The following is a 26,151-nucleotide window of genomic DNA, read 5'->3' on the forward strand; positions in this document are numbered from 1 at the left end:
ACCTTCTCTCTTGGACTAAAACCTAAATTTCATCAAGCTGGTAGGACTTGGGCAACTCCAATAATTAAAAAAGTGAACCATTTTTAAATACATTTGTTTTTTGTCTTAGTCATTTCTTCTCAGGTGCTCCAAAACTTATCTTCATGGTTTTACTCTGATGAACAAAACAGATGCAGGCAACAGTCATGGCACTGTCATGGAAAGGATTAGATTGAAAATAGGTTTGAAACTAAAAAATTACACTGTGGGAGCAGGGGGAATGGAAAGGATTGTCCTCCAAACTAAAACACTTGCACTGGAATGCAAGTGAATTCCTCAAATCTGGAGGGTTTTTTTTGTTGTTGTTTTTGTTTTAATTGTTAATATAAATAAATTAGAATGACCACATCAGAACATGTCAGGAAGGGGCAGGATGCAACCTGTAAGGTTGTTGGGTGGATGCTGCCTGTCTCCATCAAGCCACCAAGCAGTTTTGATGGTGTTATAACATGTTGCTATAAAAGAATAGTTTTTGCCCACATGCTATCACCTCCCACTTTGTTGTGCCCCAAAAGAACATCTGCACTTGTCTGCTGTGTTTCAAGCAATTTTCACCTAATACATGTGTCAATGAGAACTGTTCCCATGGCAAATGCCAGCCATCAGCCAAAAGGCTGGAGCTGTTAACAAATGTTGCAGGTATTTGTAGTGAGAAAATGGTTTATGATTTTTATCCTTTTTTCTATTGCATTTCTACTCAGAAATAGCCTAGCTGTTTATACTGAACATAAGAAATAACATTACATTTAATTAAAGCTTTGAAGAATCCCCAAAGATTAACATTTCAGGAAACTGAAAGACTAAAGAACTGTGTCATACAACTCTGACTAGCTTAGATAAAGAGTACTGTAGTATATGTACGCTCTCTATTCATAACATATTACTATTACTATGGCACTGCTGCTTTCAATTTTTTTTTCAATTTATTGACTCTGATCAAATGATCCATCAGTAGGCTTGATGAATACTAGCTTTTTAAGGGAATATATAAGGATTCTGTTCATTCCCGTGAGAGATGAACATATGAATAATGTAAAATAGAAGAAAAATCAACTAGTAATGAAAGCAAACAAAATATGGCTATCATCTCTGGAAGATCAAGGTGTGGATGAGATGCGGTGATATCTTGGCTTGTATGACCAGACATGAATACATGGATTTCACAAAAAAAGTCTTGTCTCCTGTAACTGAGTATCCAATATTTATGTAACGAATACTAATATGTACTTTCTTCTCATTATGGGTGTCAAATATTCAATTTCTGTTGTGAACAGAACAAATGTCAGTGTAGCAACAGTGTAAATAGTGTGAAGCCCATTGCTACAAAGCAACTGAACTATCTAAGCCAAAGAAAGTCTTCTGTGATCTTTCTCATCAGCAAGTTAATTGTTTTCAAACTTACAATCTCATGACCTTCAAGGTGCCTATTTTATTCAGGCTCTCTTGAGTGTCCCAGCTTGTAATTGCCACACATTACACAAGTAAAAGGAACCAAATTATTTTACCATTTTCATTGCATTGACTCTTTTGACTCTCTTTACTTATCCACCATCCCAGCATGAAGCTGATCACAGAAACTAGGCAGCCACTAAGTCATGTTTCAGTCTCAGCCAAGTTTCTTTATCAATATATCAATACTGAATCAGAGTTGAATGACACCTAATTGCAGTACACAGCATGACTGCAAAAGGCCTCAGGCACCGAAGAGAAAAAATTGCCTCTGCTGCAGTCAAAAAGCTTTGCAACTGCTTTCAGGAGTCCCAGGGTTAAGAGCATTATGGTTTTCGTACTATCCTTAATTTCGGTCTCGAACACAGACTCAGCCTCTGACATTTCAGATCAGCCTGTGTAATCACCATCCTCCAGATAGTCACATTTACTCCTAAATGGTCCTGAATTTTAATAAATGTGTAGGTGTGGGAGGGCATAAAGCCCTCAGCACTGGTTAAACCTTTAACTGTGTGTTTGAGAATTCAACCAGTTTAAGATAGGATTTATCAGTTTGCTGTTTCTTTTAGTCATGCACTGAATCCCAGTGCAGAAGCCTTTGTGTGATCCACTAGCACTGAAGTAATGGTGCTTACAGATAAACAAATAGAACAGGGGAAGATGCGATGTAAAAAAAAAAATCTGTAGTATTTTACATAGCATAGGCTAACATTTTCAAAGACATCTAGGTTAACAGGAACCCCATGATTAGTTTTCTGTGTGCTTTAGGTGCTTAGACCCTTGAAGCCTAAACTGTACTGGACTGATTTTTAAAAGTGGCAATTTAGCCATCTATGTAAATAAATATCACAGATCCTTTAAAAAGTGTTTTACGTTTTCAAATTCACCTGTTGTCAAAGAGATTTATGCATCCAAACAATGTGGGTAGCTTTTATATTTACCCACAAGAATGTTGTAATCATGTAGAAACTTTTTCAGGTCTTGCTCTTCAGTGTTGGTCTTATGTTCATGAACGACATTTACTTTTGCAAAAATGAGAGCTATTAAGATAGAAATTCTCCAAGATACTTCAAAGAGAATCTAAAAGTTTTGAATTTTGGGGGAGCAGAAGGCAGAAGCAGAGGCTACTAAGAAACAGGACTTCAGCTTCCATGGAACAATGGGCCAGTACTCTACTGTATCCTTGGGACCTGAAGTAGAAGTGATTATAGGCAAGTTCATTCAGTTATGGTATTCCTGGCATAACTAGAAATAGTAGGTGTGAGACATTAAATTTACACATTGCATCCTTGCATTGATTCAACAGCTAAAGTCTTTTCATCTTTTAAAATACAGTGCCAATTTTGATATCCCATTACTAAAATGACAAATGTAATTTTTTCTAGTTATATTAACTTTATTTAGCTATTTTTAATTATATATATATATTTATTTTAAAATAAAGATGTGTATTTCTCAAATACAATATTCCTTGACACGGCCAGTTCATTTTGTTTTCCTTCCAGTTCATTTTAGATCATCATATTTATACCATTTGCTTACTGACCTCTCACATCAGCTTTTACAGCAGCTTTCATGAAGGTAACTGATTTCATGGTTCAGAGCAATGATGAACCTTCAGAACAAAGGTTTAAAGCCAGTGATAGTTGGGAAAATGCAGATAGCATAAAAATATAAATATATATCCCTCCCACAAAAGTACCATCTCTTTGGGTCAGAACAGAAGAGTCATTATTTAACACTTAGCATAGAATTTAAGAAAATATCCCTGAACCTATTTGTTTTTCTGAGATCATACCCATACCCTGCAGGCTGATTTCACACTGTTGTTCCAGTGAATGACTGTGTCTTCAATGAAATTATCTGTTTCCTTGTGCTTTAGACTTCCTCCTGGCCCTGGAATGTTACTGTAATATGAAATATGATGACACATTTTATTATTACTATTATTATTTCTTTTTATAGTGCTCTCCATATTGGATGTATTGACAAGTATTGATAAGTATTGATATATTGTATTGATAAGTGTAAAGTGTCTTCCATTTTCCAGCTCTTTTTTCAGCTGTTGTGGATGTACCCTTGACTGGAAGCTCCCCTTGCCCAATCAGATTGCTGTGCCAGTATTTTCCTTGACATATATATATAATATAAAACTGTTGTGCTAACATCCCCGGTGCATTGATTGTTACTGACCAAAAGGGAGTGGAACAGCAAGGCACAGAAAATCCACTATACATTCTAACATTTAGGCTTTATCCTTTATTAGGTAGTGAGTAAGAGACATAAAAAGAATTGAGTTTGTTTACAGCTGAAATTTAAAAGAGACTTGTGTGAACAAAAACTTGTTCCATAGAGCACTGTGACAAAAGAGGTCCAAGAAAACTGAAGGTGTCATTGTGAATTAGCTGATGTAAGTCGTTGGAATGACACTCTTTTTATTTCTGGCAAAACTTGTATTAACTCTGTGCTTAGTACTGTGCCTCCATACATGCCACAGGCCATATTCTCTCAAGAATCTGCCATTTGATTTTGATGGCATCATGACAACATGGCAGGATGTACAGCATGTGCCCACGCATCAGAAGGCCATGTGTAAGAGCCTACAGGATATTAGTGGGTCTCCTCCAGTCTGCATTATTATTTCATGGGGAAAATACTGTCTGTCCAGGCCTCCTCCCTCCCCAGAATGCCATCTCTCCTCTGTTTGTTTAGCAAATGTTAATTACACGCTTATTATAAAAGGCTCTGGAGATAAATGGTGGTTCATGGAGCACAGCTTGAAAACCAGTGGCCTATTTGAGAAGGAATCTGCACACAGCTAGCAATGGCACTACAACTTCTGCAAAAAGAAGTAAGGCTGCAAATAGACTTAAAAGACCAAGGCCAAGATTTTGCAAAGACAAGTTTAACCTGACTACACTATGTTTATGTACCCAAATAATTGGAAACATTTCTAACTTCTGAGTGGTAGACACAGGTTTTGAAAGCTGACATGATTACTGCCTCTTTACTGGGAGCTGTAGAGTAGGGAGCCCTTTTAAATGTCAGCCCCTAGTTATTCAGGTGTCTAAACTTCAAGAATTTCCATGTACTCTTCTCTTTTTGGAAACTCGAGCAAAGCAATCCAGCTAGTAACCAGCCCTGAAATCGCTATCACTTCTAATTCATGGCTACATTGGAGTGAATTAAATATAACCAAAAGCCCATTTCATTTCAAGGCACAAACATTTGCAAATAAACTGGATCAAATACATATACATAATATAGAACTTATTTTAATACTTCTAGATAAATAAATGCATCTCTTTGGAATTCTTTGGACACAGACATCCATGGAACCTCTTCTTTCTCTCTTTATATATATATTTTTATAAAATCTATATGCAGAGAGGTTTAAAAAATGACAAATACCAATGTATATGGAAGGCTCACTGATGAACTGCAAGTCAAAAGTGCTGTATATTCCCATCCTCTATATCTCCCACCTGTCCTTATTAACCACAGGCAGTATTACATAGCAACCACATGGTCAATATTTTGCATTACCCCCTTTTAATAAAATATTTTAAATCATTTCCCTATCAAAACTTAAATTATGTTTTTAATTTTTATTCCTCCTAAATGTATGGTAGGCATTTCACTTAGCTACACATCAGAGTGGTCGCATGTGACTCAGCAGCGCACTCCATAATATTAATAGATACTTTTCAGCTCCCTATGGGAAAAAGCAGGCAGCAAGAATCGGATTCAATGCATCTATTTTTTTTTCTCTGCTGTTTGTTACTTACCACTTAATGACCCACATGTGAAACTCAATGGTTATATAATTATTTTATATAGTAGATTTTCTGTTTATAAGTTATTTTTCTTACTCTAACATATATACAGTATATCTATATATACCCCTGATAAATCTTATTTTAAAGGGACACAGTCAACCCCTTTAAGCCTCACAGTAAATATATAAGGCTTTAAGCTGCCCATACATAAAGGTCAGCTACAGAATTCAAGGGTCCCTTCAGATCCTAAAGGTTGTATTTGTTCCAAACCCACAATGTGCAGTTATGTCATAATATGTATCTCGTGTTGCTGTTTACATTTTATAGGTATATTAAAACATTTTATATCACATCAGTAGGAAATAAAACAAGAGAATAAATCAGTTTCTAAAACTAAGCCTATTGCAAAAAATGTTACCTGTATCTACAGACACTCCCACTGGTATGATATAAAAAGAATATGTGCAATTTTTGGGATGAAATTCTGGCTACACTGCAGTCAGGAGGAACTTTATACTGACTTAAATGAGGCCAGGATTTCTCTCTTGGTTTTCATTTGCTAGTTATGACTATGCATAACCCATTTGTGTCTTCCCTCTGCTGAACGCTAAAGTGTCAGGCCTGTTTCATAACCAGAGTGCATTTTTTGCTGTCCATTGACATTCCTTAAACCTTGATCAATCCTGTCTTACACATTTTGAATTTATGCACACTGTACACATTCACTCTCAGTTAAATAAAAGTTTGACCTATTCTGTGTATGGCATTTGGATATATATATATTCTTTTTTTTCACTAAATCTTCTTTATCTTTTACCTTGTCTTAACCATAGATAACCTTCATGCCCATTCTTCCATGGGTGAGGAAAACAATTTTGCTCACCAGGAACAGCTCCACATTATTGTCATCATTTTTGACTACTTACCAAGTGACATAATTTGTTCATTTTATCTTTTGCAACTCAGTTAGAAACCTAGTGGCATAGATAGAGACACAATACTACTGTTTTACAAGACATCTATTGTATCTACTTTTTTTTTCAGATAAATACCCAGTAACTGCTGATTTGGCAGGAGGATTGGTAAGGGTACTACTATTCACAGTGTTTCTTTTTTTTTTTTTTCCTTCTTCTTTAATCTACAGAATAAAGTATTTTATGTACATTGGAACCAGTTAATGCCCTTTAGACAAATTTGTAAGTTGTTTCATAAAGCAGGAAAGACATTGCAGGGAAATATGTGCCAAAAAGCACAGTCAAAAGGCTTCATAAGTTTTATATGTCACTACAAGTCAATGCTGGAGATCATTTCTAAAACGATCAATGCTCAGAAGAGGAATGCTCTCATCTGGAGAAAATACTGCCCATTCCCCCTTTTAGAATTTGTTCAGTCCTCTATCAAAAGTCCTGGCTCTTCATATATACTTTAAACTATAAATAAACACTGCATAGTTCAATGTTCTTGATTTTCTTTTTTGTTTGTTTTGATTTGAAAAATTATTGCAGTTAATTCCTGTTTGGAGTTCAGTAAGGAGCAAACAGCACGGGAGTATGGGTGGTCCGTATAGGCCCTGGAGCTGGTCGTAGGAGTGCTGGAGGAAGTGCTGAAGTCTGGAAAAGGGTAGCTGCTGGGGCTGTTCGAAGACTGAAGGGGGAATTCACAGCCACAGCAGCAGCTGCTGCTGCAGCTGCTAGCGGATTTGGTAAGATTCGTGGAGCTATCGGCTTTGAAGGTTCCTTTGAAAATACTAATTTTACCTGTGGGGAAAAGAGAAAACAAACAAACAGAGAGACATAATTTGTTCGTGTTAGCTACATGACAGGAAGCTTGACATAAGATTATAAGTGGAAAATCAACTAAGAGAGGCCTTGTACTGGTTACTGACTCTGCAAGCTGCAGGGTTGTGACAGGAGACTTGATCTCACACATTGAACAAGAGTGAGTAGGATTTGGTAGAAAACAAAGACTTTCAAAGTTCTCTTGGCTGTGGACTCACCTCCTCATCACTGAGACTTATAATTTAATATGAGATGAGAAATCAAAGCAAACCTAAGGGGGCTGGGCAACCTGCACCTAAGTAAACCTACACGTACGTTGTAAGAATTAAATAAGAAAGAATTAGCCATTAATTAAGAGATCTCCATCTGGACAGCTTTATGATAGAGACCAGATCAGAATGAAAACATCTTATTCACTGGTGTGACTAAGAATGTACTTTTATTTTCATCATTAGGATGTAAGTTCTACCTAAAAACAAGATCCACAGCTATCTCCTCTCTATTAACTGCAGCTACTGAAAACAAGTACATAAACAAAGTCTATCTTTCACCAGTTATGAAAATCTCCTAAATGTGTTTCATGTAATAAAATAGGTGATTAATTCTACGGGTGTATTCCCTATGTCATACATCATCTTGCTGTGTCTTCAGAAGACTGTTTTCTGAAGAAAATGTTGGAAGACCTTTTTCACTAAGATAGTGTTCATTATTATAAGGACTGTGAAAAAGGCACAGATTTTAAAAAAAGATATTGTCATGAAAAACTCTTGCCTGTATCACTTAGCATGGTGCCAAACGATATTTTTGTTACTGCCGCTGACGCTTTTGGTTTAAATAGTTTTAAATCACAAGTCTTGCACAATAACAAATACAGTTTAGAAAACTGCATTTAGAGTTTGCAAAAAGAAAATAAATAAGCTCAAGCTTTGTCCAAACTAATTGAAAATACTCAATAGACCTTCATTATTATTTGAATATTTGAGAATTTACATTTGGTATGCATAAAAGCAAACATCAGAGTAGTCTATATATAGATTTCTGGAGGTTTTGATGGGGTTTTAAGGTTTTAATGAGAAGCCAGGAGCCTGAATACCTTGTTCTGGTTTTACAACTCTGAGATAAGGGTAGTGACTTCATCTACCAACAAAGAAAACGTCCCATCAGCTATGATTGACTCTGGATGGGTGTGTGTCCTGGAATGACCTGAGGTCCTTTGCATAGCATATATACCTGAATATATGGTATTTAATATATGAATATATGTACTATGCTCTGGTACATCTCAGTCTAAATACAGACACTTTTCACTCATAAGGAAACACAATTTCTCATCCTTGAATTGAAAGGGATTTTCAAATAATTAACTTGCCCTATATCAGTCTGATACTTTCCACTCAATAGTACTTTGGTGAGTGAATAGTCAGAAAGAAATCATCTGACATGCACCAAAAGTGAATTTCATCATTCATAAAGTTATCGCTGTATTCCTTAAAAATAAATAAATGAATAAATAAATAAATAAATAAATTGGCTCTTTACTAGCCAGATGGATGCAGGATTTTGACTTTTCCTAATACCCATTGTCAACTGCGGTGGTCTCAATGTCCTTTAAAGCTCTGAGAGGGATACTCAGAGGGGACCAGATTCAGTAATTCTCTTAATAGAGGATAAAATAGGCAATAGACACTATGATCAGATAAAGATGATCTTATCATCTCCTTGATCAGTGTTACATTCACTGATCCAAGCTATCTGCTTCCCTTGCTGAACTTTTGACATTTTCTTCCTCCCTTACTATTTATTTAGTAAATATTTTTTCAGCCTTATTTAGAACAACCAAGAAAAATACTTTCAAAATAAATAAATAAATGAATAAATAAAAATCCTGAGTACGAAGTACAAATAAAACCAACCCAAAACAACAGAACATGTTTTTCATAAAAGCTATCTCATTGCAGAAAGTTTGGGCTATGAAATGCCCAATAACTTCTTTCTGGTGTAGCATTTTCAACTAAGTCTCAATGGTACAAGATTTCTTGAATTGTAAAAGAGTACTGTGGGAATTCATAAAGCTTCTTTCTCTGAAGCAGTATAAATGATATTGAAAATATGGCATTGGAGAGCTATTGGTTTAGAAAACCTATGGGAATGTAATATGTCCTTTTCATAACTTCCATGGGGGGGGGGGGGGGGGGGGGGGGGGAGGAAGATGGAAGATGATGCTCATGTATTTGTTGTCATGAAGACCAAAGATCTTAGCTGACAATATTAAAAGGCTAGGTCATTCTTAGAGGAATCAGGAACTTCTAATGAAGTTAGACTTTCAGCTAATTTATCAACATCATTGTGATTTCAAGATAGCTGCAATAACAGTAACATTTTTTATATGGAGTATGATGCACATTCATTTTCAAATCTATCTGCAAGTACTAATTAACACACAGGTCAACATTAAGAGTTCAGTAGGCATTATGCATGTCATTTACAGTGAAATAAACTAAGGGACTGTGAATGACTTGAAAAATTATTGGGGAGTAAAGAAAGTTAAAGTCTAGAGCACATCATAAACATTAGCACATCTTTGGCTTGTTGCTATGCCATTCCGCATTTGAAGTGACAGCAAATTTTTTTTTTTTTATTCAAAAAGACTAAATGCATCCTCTGTTCTACTATAGCTATCTGTTGGTTTATTGCTAACTCATTCTCTCTGCTTTAAATTCCCTTTGACTCACCTCTGTTCTGACTTGTGTATGGAGAGCACTTGGGAGTGAGGAAGAAAGAAAAGGACATATTGCCTTTATTTGTCTATGCACCATTTGAATAGCCTTGATCCTTGGCTGGAGTTCTTAGAAATCACCACTACATAAATTGTTAAATAGACAACTGTGTACAAAAACAGTAACATAATAGTTATTTTTACCCCCTGGGAAACAATGAGTTTCCTCAAGGAATAATAATCTTGACAGAGAAGCTTTAGTCATTCCATATACTACTTCCCTAATTATACATTCTCTATTCTTTCAGTGTATCTTATATGTAGTGGAGACCTTGGTCTCCCAGGTGGATTACTGAACAACCCTATGGGGCTATTTCCGTACTAGTGGATCTACCAGAATAGTGCAGTTCATTATGTTGCAATATCTAGGAAAGCTCCTACACAACTGAATAGTGCATGAATGTACTACAAAAAAAAAAAAAAAAAAAAGCCTGCCCCAACGAGGACAAATTTTATATTGTCAAGAAAAGCGCTTAAGTTCAACTAGCAGAGCAGAATCTCACAGAAGAAAGCTCTAAATTTTGTTTGCATTAGAGAAAATGGACAATGAATAGGGGCCTAATCTGTATGAGGCCAATGAATCAACACCCTCGGCCTGCCAAAACCATCTATAAACCCTTACAAAACACCATGTCACATAAAACAATCACACAGTTTATCTGATGTAGATAAATGTCAGATGCTTCACTATCCCACCCACAATATAAACTGTTTCTTGACTAATGGCAGGATCCTGGTGGGGTTTTTTATTAAAGAGTAAACATGTTTTTCAGCTTTTGAAACTAGCAAGAGCTCCACTTCACAAAGTTTGCCCTGTCAGTTGGAAATGTGACCAGAGCCATCCTGAAACTGAGCAGAATGAAATGAGAGATGATTTTTTTTATTGTTATTGTTTCAATTGTTATTTGAATAATTTTCTAAATGAGGAATGAATAAAGGTTTTATGTTTTATAGAACTTTATTTAGTTATTTCACCACTATTGTCTTCAGTGAAAACTGGAAAAATCCTGTTTGATGTTTGCATGTTTCTCTCCTCTTTTGCTCTCTAATGACCTTTGAAACTAGCTTCTTTCCTAAGGTTATTTAGAAGAGCCACAAAAACAAGGACTCGTGTCCACACCCTTCAAAGGATATAAAAAAGTCTCCTGTGGGCTTCCATGACCTTATTTAGGCACTCGCATACTCCCATTGCTTACACGATCCTCTTATTTTAAAGATTCTTCCATTTTCATTTTCTAAATACCCTACTCAGTATGATTCTGTGAATCAAACAGTGATTGGCTTACCCCTAGAGGATGCGTTCCCTTCTGGAGTTTGTTGTACGGGCTGTATTTAGGTTTAGGCGGCTTCCCAGCAGCTCTGTCTTTGTGCCTTCTACTGCTTATGTGCTGTTAAAATACATTGGAAAAAAAGAAAATAAAAGAAAAAGTGATATTTCCTTAATTTCAAGTCCTGCTTTCCATAAGTGTGCTGTAATACTGAAGGCTGCTGCTCTCCACAACAGCATTATTTGACTAATTCAATAATGAATGAGAATAGGGCTTATTCCAGTTTGAGTGATTCCTTTGTGCACCACACACTGGGACTGTGATTTTCAGCAGTGCTCAGTTCAACTTTGCTTCCACTGTAGTCAATGAATTTCTCACCTTTGTTAACTTCAACAAGACCTGAATTAGGTCAAAGCTAGAATCCTTTGAAAAATTCCTCTCCCTGTCTTTATAAAGCACCCATCAAATTCAATCCACTGCTGATACAAAGTTTTGGAAGAATATTAGATAGTACATCACTCACTATTCAAAAACAGGAAAAAAAAAAAAAGGGTCACAAAAGGGTTTAAATCCCCTAAGAAGCCTAGAGATCCTTTTAAGATTTCAGCTGAAAGATGGCTACATATCAAACTAAACGACAGTGAAGTAAAATCACAAAGCCCATTATCTTCTTCATAAAATCTATTAGATTTTACAAGAATCCTTCTACACAGACTTTATTGCAGTATTAGATGTAAGGGACCTTTTTTAGAACTGTATTTTTACTTTGATTTTCATTCTCAAGAGAGTTCTCACAAAGGAGACAAAGAACTGGACTTTTTCCTGAAAGCAGAAGACAAGTATTGCTATTGTCCATTACAGAATTTATCTTCATTCTTGTAAAGTTTCTTAACAAGCATTTAATTCCAAAAGGCATATGGTATTAAACTAAGTGTTTTTCAGCGCAAAGGCTTTGTTCATCTGATGAATGACCAAACATAACTTAGTGTAATTGCAATTTAGAGGTCATGCTTCTCGGTTACAGAGTAACGCTGATAAAAAGAAATAATCAAATCCTCTCCATCCCATATTTTTAAGCAGGTTGTTCAATATTCTGTGAAAATACTGGCTACAACCACCTCCACATCTTTGTCAAGGCAAATATCATGCAGTACACTAAATGTCAGGGTTTATTAGCTCATGACAACTATAGTAGTCTGAAGACAGTTGTAACATGTTGCAGCTTACAGCTTCTATAACACTTTAAATAAAAACACTCTTCAATATATATATATTGTAATATATATACATATAAACAAGCTTTTGAGAAAATACATTCTGTACAGGAGAAAATCATATCAAAAACTAAACAAACAGCATAAAAGACAAAAACAATGGAAAAAATCTGTAAGCTCCATTTTGATGTGAACTATTAGATTGATACATACTGATTGTGTTGGTATTTTATCACCATGAAAACAAAGAATAACCAAGGATCACACTCTGCAAGCTAGCTGAGTACCTGTTTCAGTTGTGTCTCAGAGTTTACGTGCACATCACATATTTCACAGTGAAATGTTTTGTTCTGAAGGCCTGTGTTTCCTTTATTCACAGGTCCTTTGCCTTTTACGCCTGCCCGGGGAAAGGCTTTTATGGTTCCACTTCCATTCCGAGCTTCCAGCATAGTTTTGTGCTTAGTCCCTGGAGACATTAGAAATGGGAAACAGAAAGAACTTTCGTAATTTGGTTGCATTCATTGTTTTATTTTCTTTCTAAAAGAAAATCATATGAACCTCAGCTCGGTGCTATGTGCTATCCTTGGAATATGTATGTGTATGTCTGTATCATATTAATACTAATGTAATGGTATTTCACATCTGATATTTAATTATTAAGTTATGGGTCTGTAGGTAATTCACTAGAACTAAGCAGCCACACCAATAAGTAGTGGCACAATCAGGTATCCTGATGTGAAGTTAAATGAGTGTGACTTTTCTCATTAACTCCTGTTGCTAATAAGACCTGAATTGCAGTTGCAAAGGAAGAGTAATTTAGCTATTAAAGGTGTAGTTGCCTTTGATTTGTAGTCCTTCTGAACGGATTGATAAACAGTATGCATTAGGTAGCTTACACTTAAATCTGTAATTAACTAATTAGTTCTCAAACCACAAAGGGGCAGATGTTGCTAGCAGCAACCTGGACAGAAACCAAAACATGTGAGAAACATGCATGACAGAAAAATGTACTTGCATTGGTAATTAAAATAAAGGTTGGATAGAAAGCAATTGTGTCTGTTGCTGTACCTTTATTCAGACCAAACAATTTCTTACACTGTTGACTTCCAGGCAGGTAGTCTGTGAAGATAATGGACTACTGCCATGTACAGATTTAGTGTTCCAGTGATAATCACTGTATGCATCCCGTTATACACTTTTCCAAGCATGCATGTGTGCAGCTACACACACAGTTTATCAGCATAGAAAGCAGAAACTTGGAGGTTTGTATGTAAGTATTCACAGTAATGTTTTGGCTCACATCTAGATCACAAAAATGTTTAGGGTCTAAGCTTCATAGGTAATTAAATAGGTTAAATATGTACAGCTTTATGAACTTGAATTGTCACCAGTTGAAGATCTGGCATACAGCAAACACAGTGGTCGAAACTGACTAGGCTTTGTTTCTCATGAATACCAACAAATTATTATTTCCTTTTTAGTTTAAACAGATTATATAGGCCTGTCAAACTTTTTTTTTTTTTTTTTTAAGACCATTTATCATTTTACTTCAGGTATACTAGCATTGTCTCTATCTTTCAATCCTGAGGGTCTCTTTCTACCTCTTAACTCTGGTTACCCTGCTGTCAGGTAACCACTGACATCCAAAATCAGGAATTTTTCTATAGGACTGTTATAGGTGGTCACTGCCTCCATATTAAATTCCAAGATCTTTTAACACTGCTTACCACAAAGCCAATCAATAAGACATTTAAAATAGTGACTGTGGATGATGGTTGTCTGCTTCTGGAACCTACTGATGTTACTAGCTCTAATAACAAAAAAAGAGGTTTAAAAATTAAGAAAGACAGAGGTAAGCAATTACCGATTCACCTCTCATGCACCAGTCACTATCATTTGGTGAAAACAAAGGAAAACCATAAATTTTACCAAGTTAATAACAGACAAAATGGGCCTAAAAATTCTAACTCTCATCATTGAACTCTGACTGACACTCACTCTTTCAGCCTTAATTTGTTAGATTTCAAACAAAACTAATGGTGTTCATTCTCAGTTTGCTAGCTGGCACAAACAAAAGTATGCAAACTCTGAACACCAAAGGTAATGAAGCATGAGCTGTCATTTAGCTCTATAAGGTCTGGAAGCTGCAAAAGCTAAAATGTAAGAAAATGGGTAACTTGCGTGCAATAAATTTTCTTTCTTCCCCTTTTCTGAAAGCCTCTTTGCCTGTCATTTTTGTTCTTTATTAGTTAATGAATTCCATGTAATTGCCAGCTTTCTGCCACCTCTTTGTCCCCTGCTGCAAGAGATCTAATCTATTCAGGAGAAGATAATTGCAGAGCTCTTGAGACAGAAGAAAAAAAAAAAAGAGGAAGAAAGCAAGCATTGCTCCATCTCACCACTGTTGTGCGCCTCCAGCTGCGAGGCAGAGTTGACAGCGACTTTGCATAGTGAACAGTACAGCAGTCTTTTTGCTTTTTCTTCCTCAGTCTCAACGGAAGGACATGTGGTGCTGCTAGTGGCTGTCGTGGGGATTTTCTCCACTTTAGAGGTGATCTCAGTTGTCATAACACTGCTCTTCCGGATTTCCACGGTTGTCGTCGTTGATATTGCTGGTGTCCCTGTGGTAACGTCTGTGGGCAAACGGATGAGATGGAAGGAAACAAAATAGAAGGTTGTGACCTTTGGTGTTTGCTTGCTAGTATCCTAACACTGTAACTGTACAGAGAGCCAGACCATGCTGGTGACAGTTTGACTAATGGTAATGAACTAAATCTGACCTTATTCTTTGCATTTTGTATGGTTAGTCCCATGTATCGAAATGCCATGTACTGTCTCCTCCATTCTGCTAACACCCAGTATATACAAAATTCATAAACTGAAAAGACAGGTCATTAAGACTGTACTGTACGACTGAAGGATAATCCACTAAAAGTGGTTGCGTAAATTACCAGAACAATAGGTAGTTAAAATTTATATGCAGCACTTCAGATACATAAACTGTCACAGTGCCGCATAATACTTACACTGATTGAGTAGCTGAGCTAAATTTTTAACGTTCTGTACTAATAAAACTAGAATTAAAGTAATTGTATTAGTGTTATTTGATAAAATAATAAAAAATTGATACTTCACTTGATGTCAGCCAAAACTATTATTAAATTAACAAAAGTAATTATTAATACACCGTTTATCCATGCATTATTACTATCCAATATTACATACTAGTAATATATACTAATAACAGTAATTAAAAATACAACATTCTGATACCTACACAAACACTAAAAAGACTTTCATTTTGTCATTAGTATGTTTGGAAAAATTGTAAGCACGTTACATATCTGAATCTTTTTGGAAATCTAGTGCTTACATCTAAGAACACATGCTTTTTCTGTAGTTTTCAAATTCAGAAGAGAGAAAACACACAATGATATTATTGTTTGAATAACATATAAATGACATTTTGTTTAAGTCCTAAATATCCATGTTCAATATTGTTAGTTAACCCAGCAATCTCTTCAAGTTTCCAGATGAGTCTGCTTTCCAACAAATAAGTACCGAGGGTCTACATCCCTGCCAAGGATCCAAGTCCTGAATGCACCAAGGAGCTGACAGCCTAAACCCCTACAGAGTTCTCATAGACATCTTGCCATCCCATTTTGGAGCCCAAGTGCCCTCAACTCAGACCTCTCCCTCTGAAAAAGGGAATATCCTCATTCATCACTGATGCTCATGCATTTCCATGTCATAAAGGGAGAGAAAAGAAAAAGCATGGCAGTATTAGGCAAAATAGCTATTAGAATAGGCAAAATAACTATTCTTTGGATTACAGATCTCAGTATGTATTGTGATGCAGGAGGGACACTTTAACTGAGCCCACAGAGGTATGTTAATACTGTTCAACAATTTCATTAATGAAGGACACACCTATTAATTTAGCAGACAGTAACAAACTCAGAGGAAGGGCAAACACACTGGGAGACATGATTCAAAACAATTTTAATGCATTGGAGTCTAGAAAACGAGATGCTTTCCAGTAAAGACAATTGCAGGAATCCACACTTGGTAGGATTAATGTAACCTATTAAAACAGGATGAAGAACGTTAGCCCCAGTACTAGTGTTGTTTTTTTTTTTCTTGTTTTTTTTTTCCTCCCAGTAAAAGCTTTCAGTAGTGGCTAACAAGATGAACACAGATCACTTATACCATGGTGTTATGAAAAAGGTTTCTGCCATATTGAAAGTGTGAAGTGAAAGATTTATGAAGTATTTTTTTCTCCTCTAATCAGCATTGGCGGCCCTGTATCCAGTCTGGGGACAGTGAACACCACATTAACAATGACATGCTTTGTTGTTAATTCAGCAGCAATACAAATGCAGACTAACAGGAGAGAGGTTGTGAGGGAGGAAGCCAAAACAAATTAGAAGTTTAGAAAACATGACCTATGAATCTGAAAAGTGAAGGGTAAACACTGACAACATTTTCCAGATCTGCAGAAGGTAGCTAAAAATAAGAGAATATACTCTTCTCCCTGATCCCTGCTAATAGGACAAGGACTATTGGATTACAGCAAGAGAGACTTAGATTAGATATCAGGAAATTCTTTCTAATATTAAAGCTCTAAAGCCTTAGAATAACCTACCTACAGAGATCCTGAAATATTGCCTATTGAAGGACTTAGAACTGGTTGAAGAAATATCTGTAGGAATAACCCAGGTCTGACCCCCTTTCAGCTAGCAGGTTACCTCTGAGGAACTTTCTAGCCTTGTCAATTTCTATAATTTATTTTGTAATGTTTCTATATATTCTCTCAAAGGGTTTGATAAATTATTATTTATAAAACCAAAAAAGATGAGTTTGTGATATGAATAGTCTATATACCGCCAGGCATTAAAATATATAGTAAAAGGTCCAACTCAAAGTTTAATAAAAGTACTTTTTTTTTTCCTGAGTTGGAGTCTGGAAGTGATAATATTCTGAATGTACTGAGGATATCAAATACTGCTGCAGAAGAAATGGTGTTATCTTGCTGAACATTCTGTTATTTTTTTTTTTACTGATTAACAACGTTTCAAACGAAAACAATATTTTGAAATATTAAGCCTTTTGTTGGAAAAATAATGAGTAAATGAAGCCTTTGTAGGTCTGTCCACAAAATTACTCATTTAACTAGTCACTCCTTCACCATTCCAGAAAATCTGTGCTGACATTGGCTTTCCTTGAGCTGAAAGGTGCTGCAAGTGTACCAAAAGCTCACACCCAGTGGTACATGACACTGCTTTTAAAACTTCAGTTTCTACTGGGACTACTATACAGTAGCAGGTCTAGCTAATGTACTTTCCTGGTGAAAAGGAAGGCAGTGGACAGACAGCGGGAGGGAGAGAAAAAGAACAGAGAAAGAAGGCATTAATATTCACTAGGAATTGGTGTCAAAGTTGGTGCTCATCTTAATCTTGCAGGAAATTAGATACGTATATCAATCACCATTACCAGCTTTGTGGTGCAAGGGTCAGTATGCCTTAAGAAAAGTATGGACCATTATTTCTTTATATTACGTAGGAAAACCCAAGGCAATGGACAAAATATAAGATAAAAATATATATACATTAAAAAGCTTAAGTAACTGCAGATTTTATTCTGCTTCAAATATGTGACCCTCGATATGTATGTTGACCTTTTATTTAACCACCTAGTTATCTTAAAGTGAAAAGAAAATACAATTAATTATCATAATCCTTTTGAAGGTATTTTGATATGTATATGTGGAGGCAGCATTGTAAAAAAAATTAAACTAAAAATTGTAAATATCATTCCAAAATACCAATATTCAGAGCATATATCCTGCTCTTATACCTTCCAAAACATCACTTATTTAATACATTATATATTTCATTAATGCAAACACATTAATGATATCAAAACACATACAAGAAAATCATCCAAGTTCACCATGTGAAAGCCATGACACATTTAAAGATGCAAAGCTGCTCCTCTTCATACAATCTTTACAATTATCTGCAGGAATTATGGGGGAAACATTCTAAGAGCTGTCAAGTAGGCTTGCAAAGAAGGAATTAAAATCCTTTTCTTACCAGAACTTCTAATCTAACCAGCCTGTGCATCTTTGAATGTATTACAGTGTTGCAAATACAGCATACAACATTAAAACTATAAAGGTTTAAGGGAAAAAAAAAAAAAAGAAAAAAAGCAGTAGGAAGACATTTGAACAGATGCCTTGAAGACTGAATCAGCATTTCTTAGCATTATATTATGACAGTGCTTTAAGAACTGTTTCAATAATAAATGATCTAAAATTGAGCTGGAAATTCAGTCACAGTCAAATGGAAGATTTGTTTCTGGTGACGCAGACTTGCAGCACTGTGCTATTTTCATACCAGTGGCCTGCAGCGAATATTCATTATTGCAACTGTCACTGCTTGGCTTTGGCATAGAAGCAGATTGCTAATACTGTATGGAACTGGACTCCAGCAGCAAAAAAAAGGAACACTTCAGGATTCAAAACAAATTCATTTATGTTCCTGGTCTTAATATAGCAATGGAATAAACATTATTATTATTATTATTATTATTAATAATAACAATAATAATAATAATAATAATATCATTAAAAACTAATCTTGCTCACTGGCAAAATCAACGATTTATTTTAACAAGAAGACAAAACCAGAATGAAAACATTCAGTGAGAATTGACTCCTTTGGGTAGTACAGATACCATAGTTCAAGTGGAAAACTGCAAGTGTGTGATTAAGGTCCTTCTATGTAAGCAGGATTAATTTTATATCCCAGCTACAAGACTCATGATTTTTTTTTTAGACTGAAGAAACAGAAAATTACAGTCAACTCATGTTTTTCTTCTATGTGAAAGTATCACTCATCAGTTCCTGCTACTAAGCATAAGAATTTCTTATCCTAAAACTATAAATAGACCTACAGAGAGAAAAGTGCTCCAACTTCAAACAAATCACAACTATTTATGAGCTTATTTTTTCTTCCACAATCTCAAGTGGCATGCATTTAAAAATATGCCTGATTTAGTGCTTACTCATGCATTCTGGTCTCATTTAAATTCAGCTTTGTCTTTGACATAAGAGCATTGAGCATTTGGTCCATAATGCTGTCTGGGAAGGAAAACAAAACTAGTTAAAAAAAAAAAAAAGGAAAGAAAGAAAACCAGAAAGCATGTTCTTTCTTATGCCACACAGAACTTGATATGAAGTATTTCACTATACTACTATAAGAGGTCTCACTATTGCAGTAACTTTGTCAGCTGGTTTGCTGTAGCAAACCTGCATCAGGTAACAGACTGCTCCAGTATGGGTGGCACATTCAAAACAGACTCAACATATTAGTTTCCTGCCTTCTAGGAACTGGATCCCTGGTTTCGTCTGTCTGTGTTTAAAATCCCATGTTCTGTGTCCTCTCTGGTAATTACATTAGAAGATAAGATAACATTTCTTTTGAATCTTTAAATATAACAGTGGAGTGTATTATAAACAAAGTACCATCTCAAAAATAACTGCGATCAACTTTATTTTGTGCTTGGCTGACTTTCTGTACTCTTGTGCTTAAAAATAAGCATGTGTGTGAGCACATTGATTGGATCTGGCACTTAAATAAAACACTTTGGGGAACTTTGACTTGAATGTATCAGCTCCTCCTCCTTTTTATGTGGATAATACTACTGTGCATATTTTGTGGTTTGGATTGATATTTGTCCCATTACAATATATTGTACAGATTTTTTTCAGTATCATATTATGAAAATTCCATTTGTTATTTTTAATTTTACATTCAAAACCTGGATTCAATGTAGTTTTATAGATCTGTCCCGCCCAACATGGATATCGTTCACTTAGAGATTCAGATGTATATTTTTAGAACTTAGAAGGATTCACATAATTTCTCTGTAAGAAAAAAAAAAAATTTACAAATGCACGGCTTAGAGACTTAAATACCATAAATCACAAAGCTTACTTTTTTTTTTTCCTTTTTTTTTCTTTTTTAAAAAAGATCTAACTACCTGAAATCTGAATGACAGTTGTATACTTCAATACCTCGATCTCCTTCAATGAAACAACACTAAATATCAGAATTCATGACATTTGACTGATTTTTACAGGACAGATGTTAATCAGTGTGCCATATTGGACAAGTTGAGGGCTCTGAAATAATAAACAAACCTGTGTATGACCAAACAGGAATACAATGTGGAAATTTTTGATGAGGTGCCTCTTCCAACCTTGTTTTTTAAACACCTGCTTTCTTTTTCTATTCTTTTCACTGCCCTGGATTGTTAGTCACTGTCTTGCTCACATTCCTTGTTATTTTGCTTTGTCTAGGTCTCCATCATGACTGCTTTTGATATCTAGAAAGTGAGAGGCTTAGTGTTTCTAATGTATTGCCCAAACATTTCCTAAAGCATACAGGGCAAGCACTACCGAGAAAGAGAAGGACTGCAAAATTTTCCCAGGATCAGTATGAAAGCCAAATAACGGGAGTTTTCTTGGTTTGTAACTGGAGAAGCAATGACCTCACTGTTTTGTCTAGGCCTGTTTTTTAACACTTAAACAAATCACATTATACACAGTATTCATGGCTCAGAAACAAAGGATGAAGAAACAAGTGGCCCTACAAAAAGTGGCCTCATTTTACTGTGGCCTCTATTCCCTGCTTCCCAGTGACATGCCTTGGTGCTGACCTGATGGGATCAAAACAGAAAACAGCATGTTTGGTGACAAAAGATGTCTGCAGAGAGAGCAAGAGTGAAGAGAAAGTAGCAAACTTCACATAATTGCTCTTCGGATTTTTTTTCTCCAGCTAAGCTTGAGTCTGCTGAGTCCTAAAATGACCCTTCTTCATTAATTAGCAGTATACAATTTTCTAACAAAATTATACCTCATTTTTCCTAGCAGCTCCCTCATTTTAAAGCACAGTTCATTAATCCTGAACAGGATTAACCACAGAGGGACAACTGCATTCCTGTTAAGGTTAATTGCACAGAGCTGGCAGCAGCAGCAACAGCTGGGGGTGAAAGGCCTATAGAAAGGGAAGGAGGAAGGTAGGGAAACATCATGCTGTGCCTGGGATTGGGACTTTTGGGTAAATGTAGCTGACAAAAAAGTGTCTGGAAGGAATGGAAACAATGAGGAGAAACTATTTATTTTTAAGCTACTTTAAGTAAGTCTTGGTTATGACTGGATTTGAGAGCTAAGCCATCCTTTCAGGCCTATCACACAGATTTCCCCCTCAGTGAGGCAGAATAATGTCCTTCACCAACTATGAGTGAAAAGGTCCTTGCACAAGGAGCTTTAGGGGAAAAATCATGTTGCTCACTGAAGCTACTGTTGCCATTTAATTAATGAGACTCATGTAGTGAAAAATTCAATTTAAAACCCGGACAAAGTGTTTGCTTAAAGGGTGGAGCTTACAGTCAAGTGCAAAGAGGATTGTGCAGATTGGGGCTCAGCAGCCTTGCTAAAATAATACACTTTCTGTTTAGAGTCTAACTTGAAGGTTATACATAAGGCAGAGTGTCAGGTTTCATTTCAATAGTTACAACTTTATTTTGGAGGGTGAAATGTAAAACATTTCTTTTAAGATAACGAATAAAGCAGGCACTTGGTGGTTTGATCACATATAGGACGAAAGCTGCATTATCCTATGAATAGGTCTCCCACGATTGGCAACATCAGAAGCAACACTGGAAAAATGATATCAATTTTACATCTGCACATGCTTCTGTATATATTTCCCAACTTTTAAGTAAAAGCAAACACAATCAAAAGTATATTTATAATTAATCTTAATGTATGAGCAGAAACTGTGCACTGGTTGAGTTTACCATCAGCAGGAAACAAGGACTTGAAAGCCATTCCTTAAAAGCTAAAAGCCCACTAAAAAAAAAAGATTCTGTAAGAAATACTACAGTCAGATTAATTTGCCTTGAATATACCTTTTTCTGCAGCATGGAGGCCAACTTGTGCAGAGCAGTCCCAATCCATATTATTAAACTCTCTTATCCTCCAAAACAGGGTGGCTGCGCATGAACTGCTTGTTGTTCCTTGGCTCATACTGAACTCTAGACTCTGCCCAGGGATATTTGGGGGATTTAGCTTTGGCCAGAAGTCATCTACAGACAGCTATAGCAGTGGGAATGAATGGATGATTGTATTCCTGTGTCCAGGAACATCCCTGGCACCAGGAGAATCAGTAGTGTAGCCAGTAGTCCAAAGTACTTTTTAAAATAGACCCTGTCTCACAATCATGCTCTAAGTCATTACACACAGTGATATATGTATGGATTATACCTAGTCAGTATTGGAGGCAGTACTTCCCCAAGGGGAAAGGTAACAGGGGGTAATACAGGGGGTAACTTTAATCTTCATCACTAACTTCTAATGGCTATTATCTCCCTGCCCAAAGACCCATTAGGGCTTTACCTCAAGCTATGTACCTGGAAGAACACATTGTGATTATAAAGGCCACTATGTAATCATGATTCAGATTCATGCCTACTACTCCTGCTGCCCCCACGTTTACACTGCAAACCTGGAAAAGGAAGATGCAATTGAGATGTTGTCTTTCACCTTGCACTACGAACTATAGTGATGGAAGTGACCTTTGAAAGGGGCGTTTTCTAAGCTCTCCTTTTCTTCAACAGAGACATAAAGCAAACACAGTCCAGATTATAGACTACTGGAGATTGAGAAGTATTTTTCATAAAACAGCAAGCTGGCAAAGCCTATTTAAAACTTGATATCAGAAACAATTTACTATGGAATCTCTCCCCTAACAATCTGCCACCAAAACCAAAGAAGCACAGGGAAATATTAATCACCAGCAGAAGGAGAGAAAATATATTGCTGTCATTAATCAAATGGAACAAGGAAAGAATGAGTGAACTGCACTGCAAATTGCATAGGGTTGCTTTCCATTTTAAGCAGAGAGTTGATTTATTTATTTGTTTATTTATCTATTTTATTTTTATTTTAAGCAGGTTGAATGGTCTCTTCTAAATGTCCATCTAAACTTTAAGTTTCAAAACAGATTTATATTCCTAGAACCTCAAAGTAAATTAAAGTAACTGGGATCCAAACTGGAATTTCTGAGAACTCTGACTTCTGACTGCCCTCATAAGTGTAATACCTCATGGCATTCTCCTGTCTTGAATCCAGGAATAATTAAAGCTATTCCCTTTATAGCAACTTACTTCCTTTACTGGAGAGCACTGAGCTAGTAAATCTGGTTTTGGCAATAAACTAATGTTGTATCTAATACAGGAATTGTCAGAAGCTATACAAGCATCTGTTGCAGCAATATTTTTTTTCAGTAGAGTGAAGGCAGAGAGAGCAGTGAGAAGACATCTGTCTCGGAGTTCACTGTAAGTAAAGCCTGTAGCAGATGTGTTCTGTGGATTGATCAGCAATGGCTTTCTTACAACCACATGCTCTTCTGTACATATTTTAGATACCAAATGCTTAAATTTTAGAGCAACAAATTTCACAATAAATTGATGAGAGAACAGAACAGGACATGCTACTGTTACTATCTTTAATCTTTACAGCAAATAAGTGTTACAACTTTTTTGTTATCCCATTTGGATTTTGTCTAGTCCTCTCCAGCTTGACGCTTTTACAAGGCATGTTCCTTTGGCTGACTGCATACTGTTGGTAACACGTTTCATAAATTGACAGATGTATCCCAAGTCTAGTACTAAAGTGAGTGCCTGAAAAAGGAAATCTCTCTCAATTTCCAGAGAGTCTTTTACTATGGATCTGTTATTATGCACACCTGCAGCTTCTATGACCATCTATTTAACTTTCATCTCCAGCAGGTTCCATCACCTAAAATAGATATTCCTTCTATTGCTTCCATCCCTTCTACTCCTTCCCCTCTCCAACCAACCACAGATTGCGACTGGGCTAGGACTGAAATGAAGGGCTTATTGAAAAACACTGTATCATCATTACAGTTAAAAGACATTGAATAATATTTACAGAGAGTTGCACAAACAATCTAGACCAGCCATTTCAAAAGAAGTTGCTGTCACTATAGTTCCTGGCATGATTTACAGGTTTTCTTTTGCTTAGTCTTACTGAAAAATGTTTTCTGTGCGTTCTGTTTGTTTAGTTGTTTTGTTTTTAAAATAAAAGACAAAATTATTTTGTGCAACGCTAACAGCCTCCATTGGCTATCATGTCAGTCTTTACCTGCAGGAAGTCTGCTACTAACTGAGCTATTAGTTTAATTATATTAGTTGGCAGAAGCAATATGTTAAGTAAACCACAGTGGGGTGGGATGCCTGGTCCTGGGACTAGGCAAAGAGTGAGAGAAACCTGTCTCATTCAATAATTTAGTGAGTTCCTTCTCATCAAATTTTCTCTGTGTCAGAAGAATCTGAAACAACTCTTCTTTTCTTACAGTTTCACTCCCTGGCCGTATCCACAAATACCCAACAGGGAGGTTATTAGTGCTTTGCTGTTTTATGTTTTATCTAGTTAGTATCATAATTTTATATTTTTCACATCATTATTTTTCGTATCATTATTTTATGTTTTAGCTAGTTGGTATCAATTTTAGAATCATAATTTTAGAGTCAAGCTCTTCACTGAAGCAAAATGGAAGAAGAGGGCTTTCCTAGCACAAAGGTGTTCATCTGGTGAATTATATAAATTATTTTGCAAATAAGGGAAACAGTGAAAATTACAAATATATTTTCAAATGGCACAATTTGATGTCATTCCTAGTTTCAAAGCTTATAGAAAAAAAAAAAATATATATATATTATTTGATTTAACCAATACAGATTAATTGACTATGGATTTGTATTTCAGGGCACCAAGCTAGCAGAATAGACCTTAATAAGGAAATGGCTACTCTTACTTTGCAATGACAGAGGAAGAGAGCAGCTACATAATCATGAAATTTGGTATTAAAATGGCAGCTCAAGACTAGCTTTAGCAAATATTTGCAGGATCTCAGATGATGCATTTAACTGTTGCTGTTCTTTGGCCTTCCCTTATGCATTCTCTTGTAATGTTCATATCTAAGGCCTATGTTATTTGGAAAACTAAAACTGACATACATTCATATTCATAGTGAGACAGTTAATTCTGTTGGACAGTTTTGCCCAATGCTTCCACAAGACAAAGGTTCTGATGTGATGAGTGAAGGTAGCTATATTGTAAATGGTATGATTCCTTGGTGATTAGTCATAGGTGAAGTAAGAGCTGCAATCTGTTAAAAAGAAACGTCATGGAGGGGGGCATTTGAAGAAGACAGCCCTATGGAACAGGAGCAGGGCTACAAATAATTGCAAACTGTTTGTGCTAGCTATGTAATGGCTGGTCTTTTCACATTTTGTTTTCCAGTAGGGGAGCATATTAATGAGCATAATTACAGTTTTTTATTAATTTATTTGATAGACCCAAATTGTCATTCTCTACATGTGCTACATTTTCCTTTATTTGCTGTACTTTTCCTAACAACAAAGCACAGTAGCAACAAAAGTGGTTTCAGCTTCCCTTCTAAATGTGGCTGCAAATACTACACCACTTACAAGATCATACCCTAGCTCCCTCTGTTAACTTTTTTTCCTTTCTTGTACATAACAGTTATTCAGACATCACTAAATCTGACATTATTCAGACCCAGCGTTAGCTCTTAGAAAAGAGAAAGAAAAACAATAAAAGTTCTCTTTAGGAGCTTAATATACTATACTGCTCAGTTTTCATTCTGTCGTATGTCTCTCCCATGTGCACTGTAACAGAGACAAATACATGAATGAGTCCAAAAAAAGCACCAATACAAGACCAGATGCTTG

At 35.9% G+C, this 26,151-nt stretch overlaps 1 protein-coding gene across 11 annotated transcripts in view; it reads right to left on the reverse strand.

The window, feature by feature from the left end:
• Positions 1-3,737: 3,737 nt before the first annotated feature.
• Positions 3,738-26,151, reverse strand: part of ZNF385D (zinc finger protein 385D) — a 436,473-nt gene continuing 414,059 nt past the window's right edge. For all 11 annotated transcript variants that reach the window (XM_080579728.1, XM_080579723.1, XM_080579729.1 and 8 more), the window contains 4 exons: positions 14,703-14,936; positions 12,591-12,769; positions 11,108-11,209; positions 3,738-7,024 (listed from right to left, as the gene is read on the reverse strand). In XM_080579728.1, the coding sequence (XP_080435854.1) occupies positions 6,791-7,024; positions 11,108-11,209; positions 12,591-12,769; positions 14,703-14,936 (749 nt within the window). In that variant the 3' untranslated portion in view covers positions 3,738-6,790. The remainder of the gene's footprint in view (positions 7,025-11,107; positions 11,210-12,590; positions 12,770-14,702; positions 14,937-26,151) is intronic.

The sequence above is a fragment of the Anser brachyrhynchus genome (assembly GCF_964034855.1).
Source record: "Anser brachyrhynchus genome assembly, chromosome: 2".
Lineage (NCBI taxonomy): Eukaryota > Metazoa > Chordata > Aves > Anseriformes > Anatidae > Anser > Anser brachyrhynchus.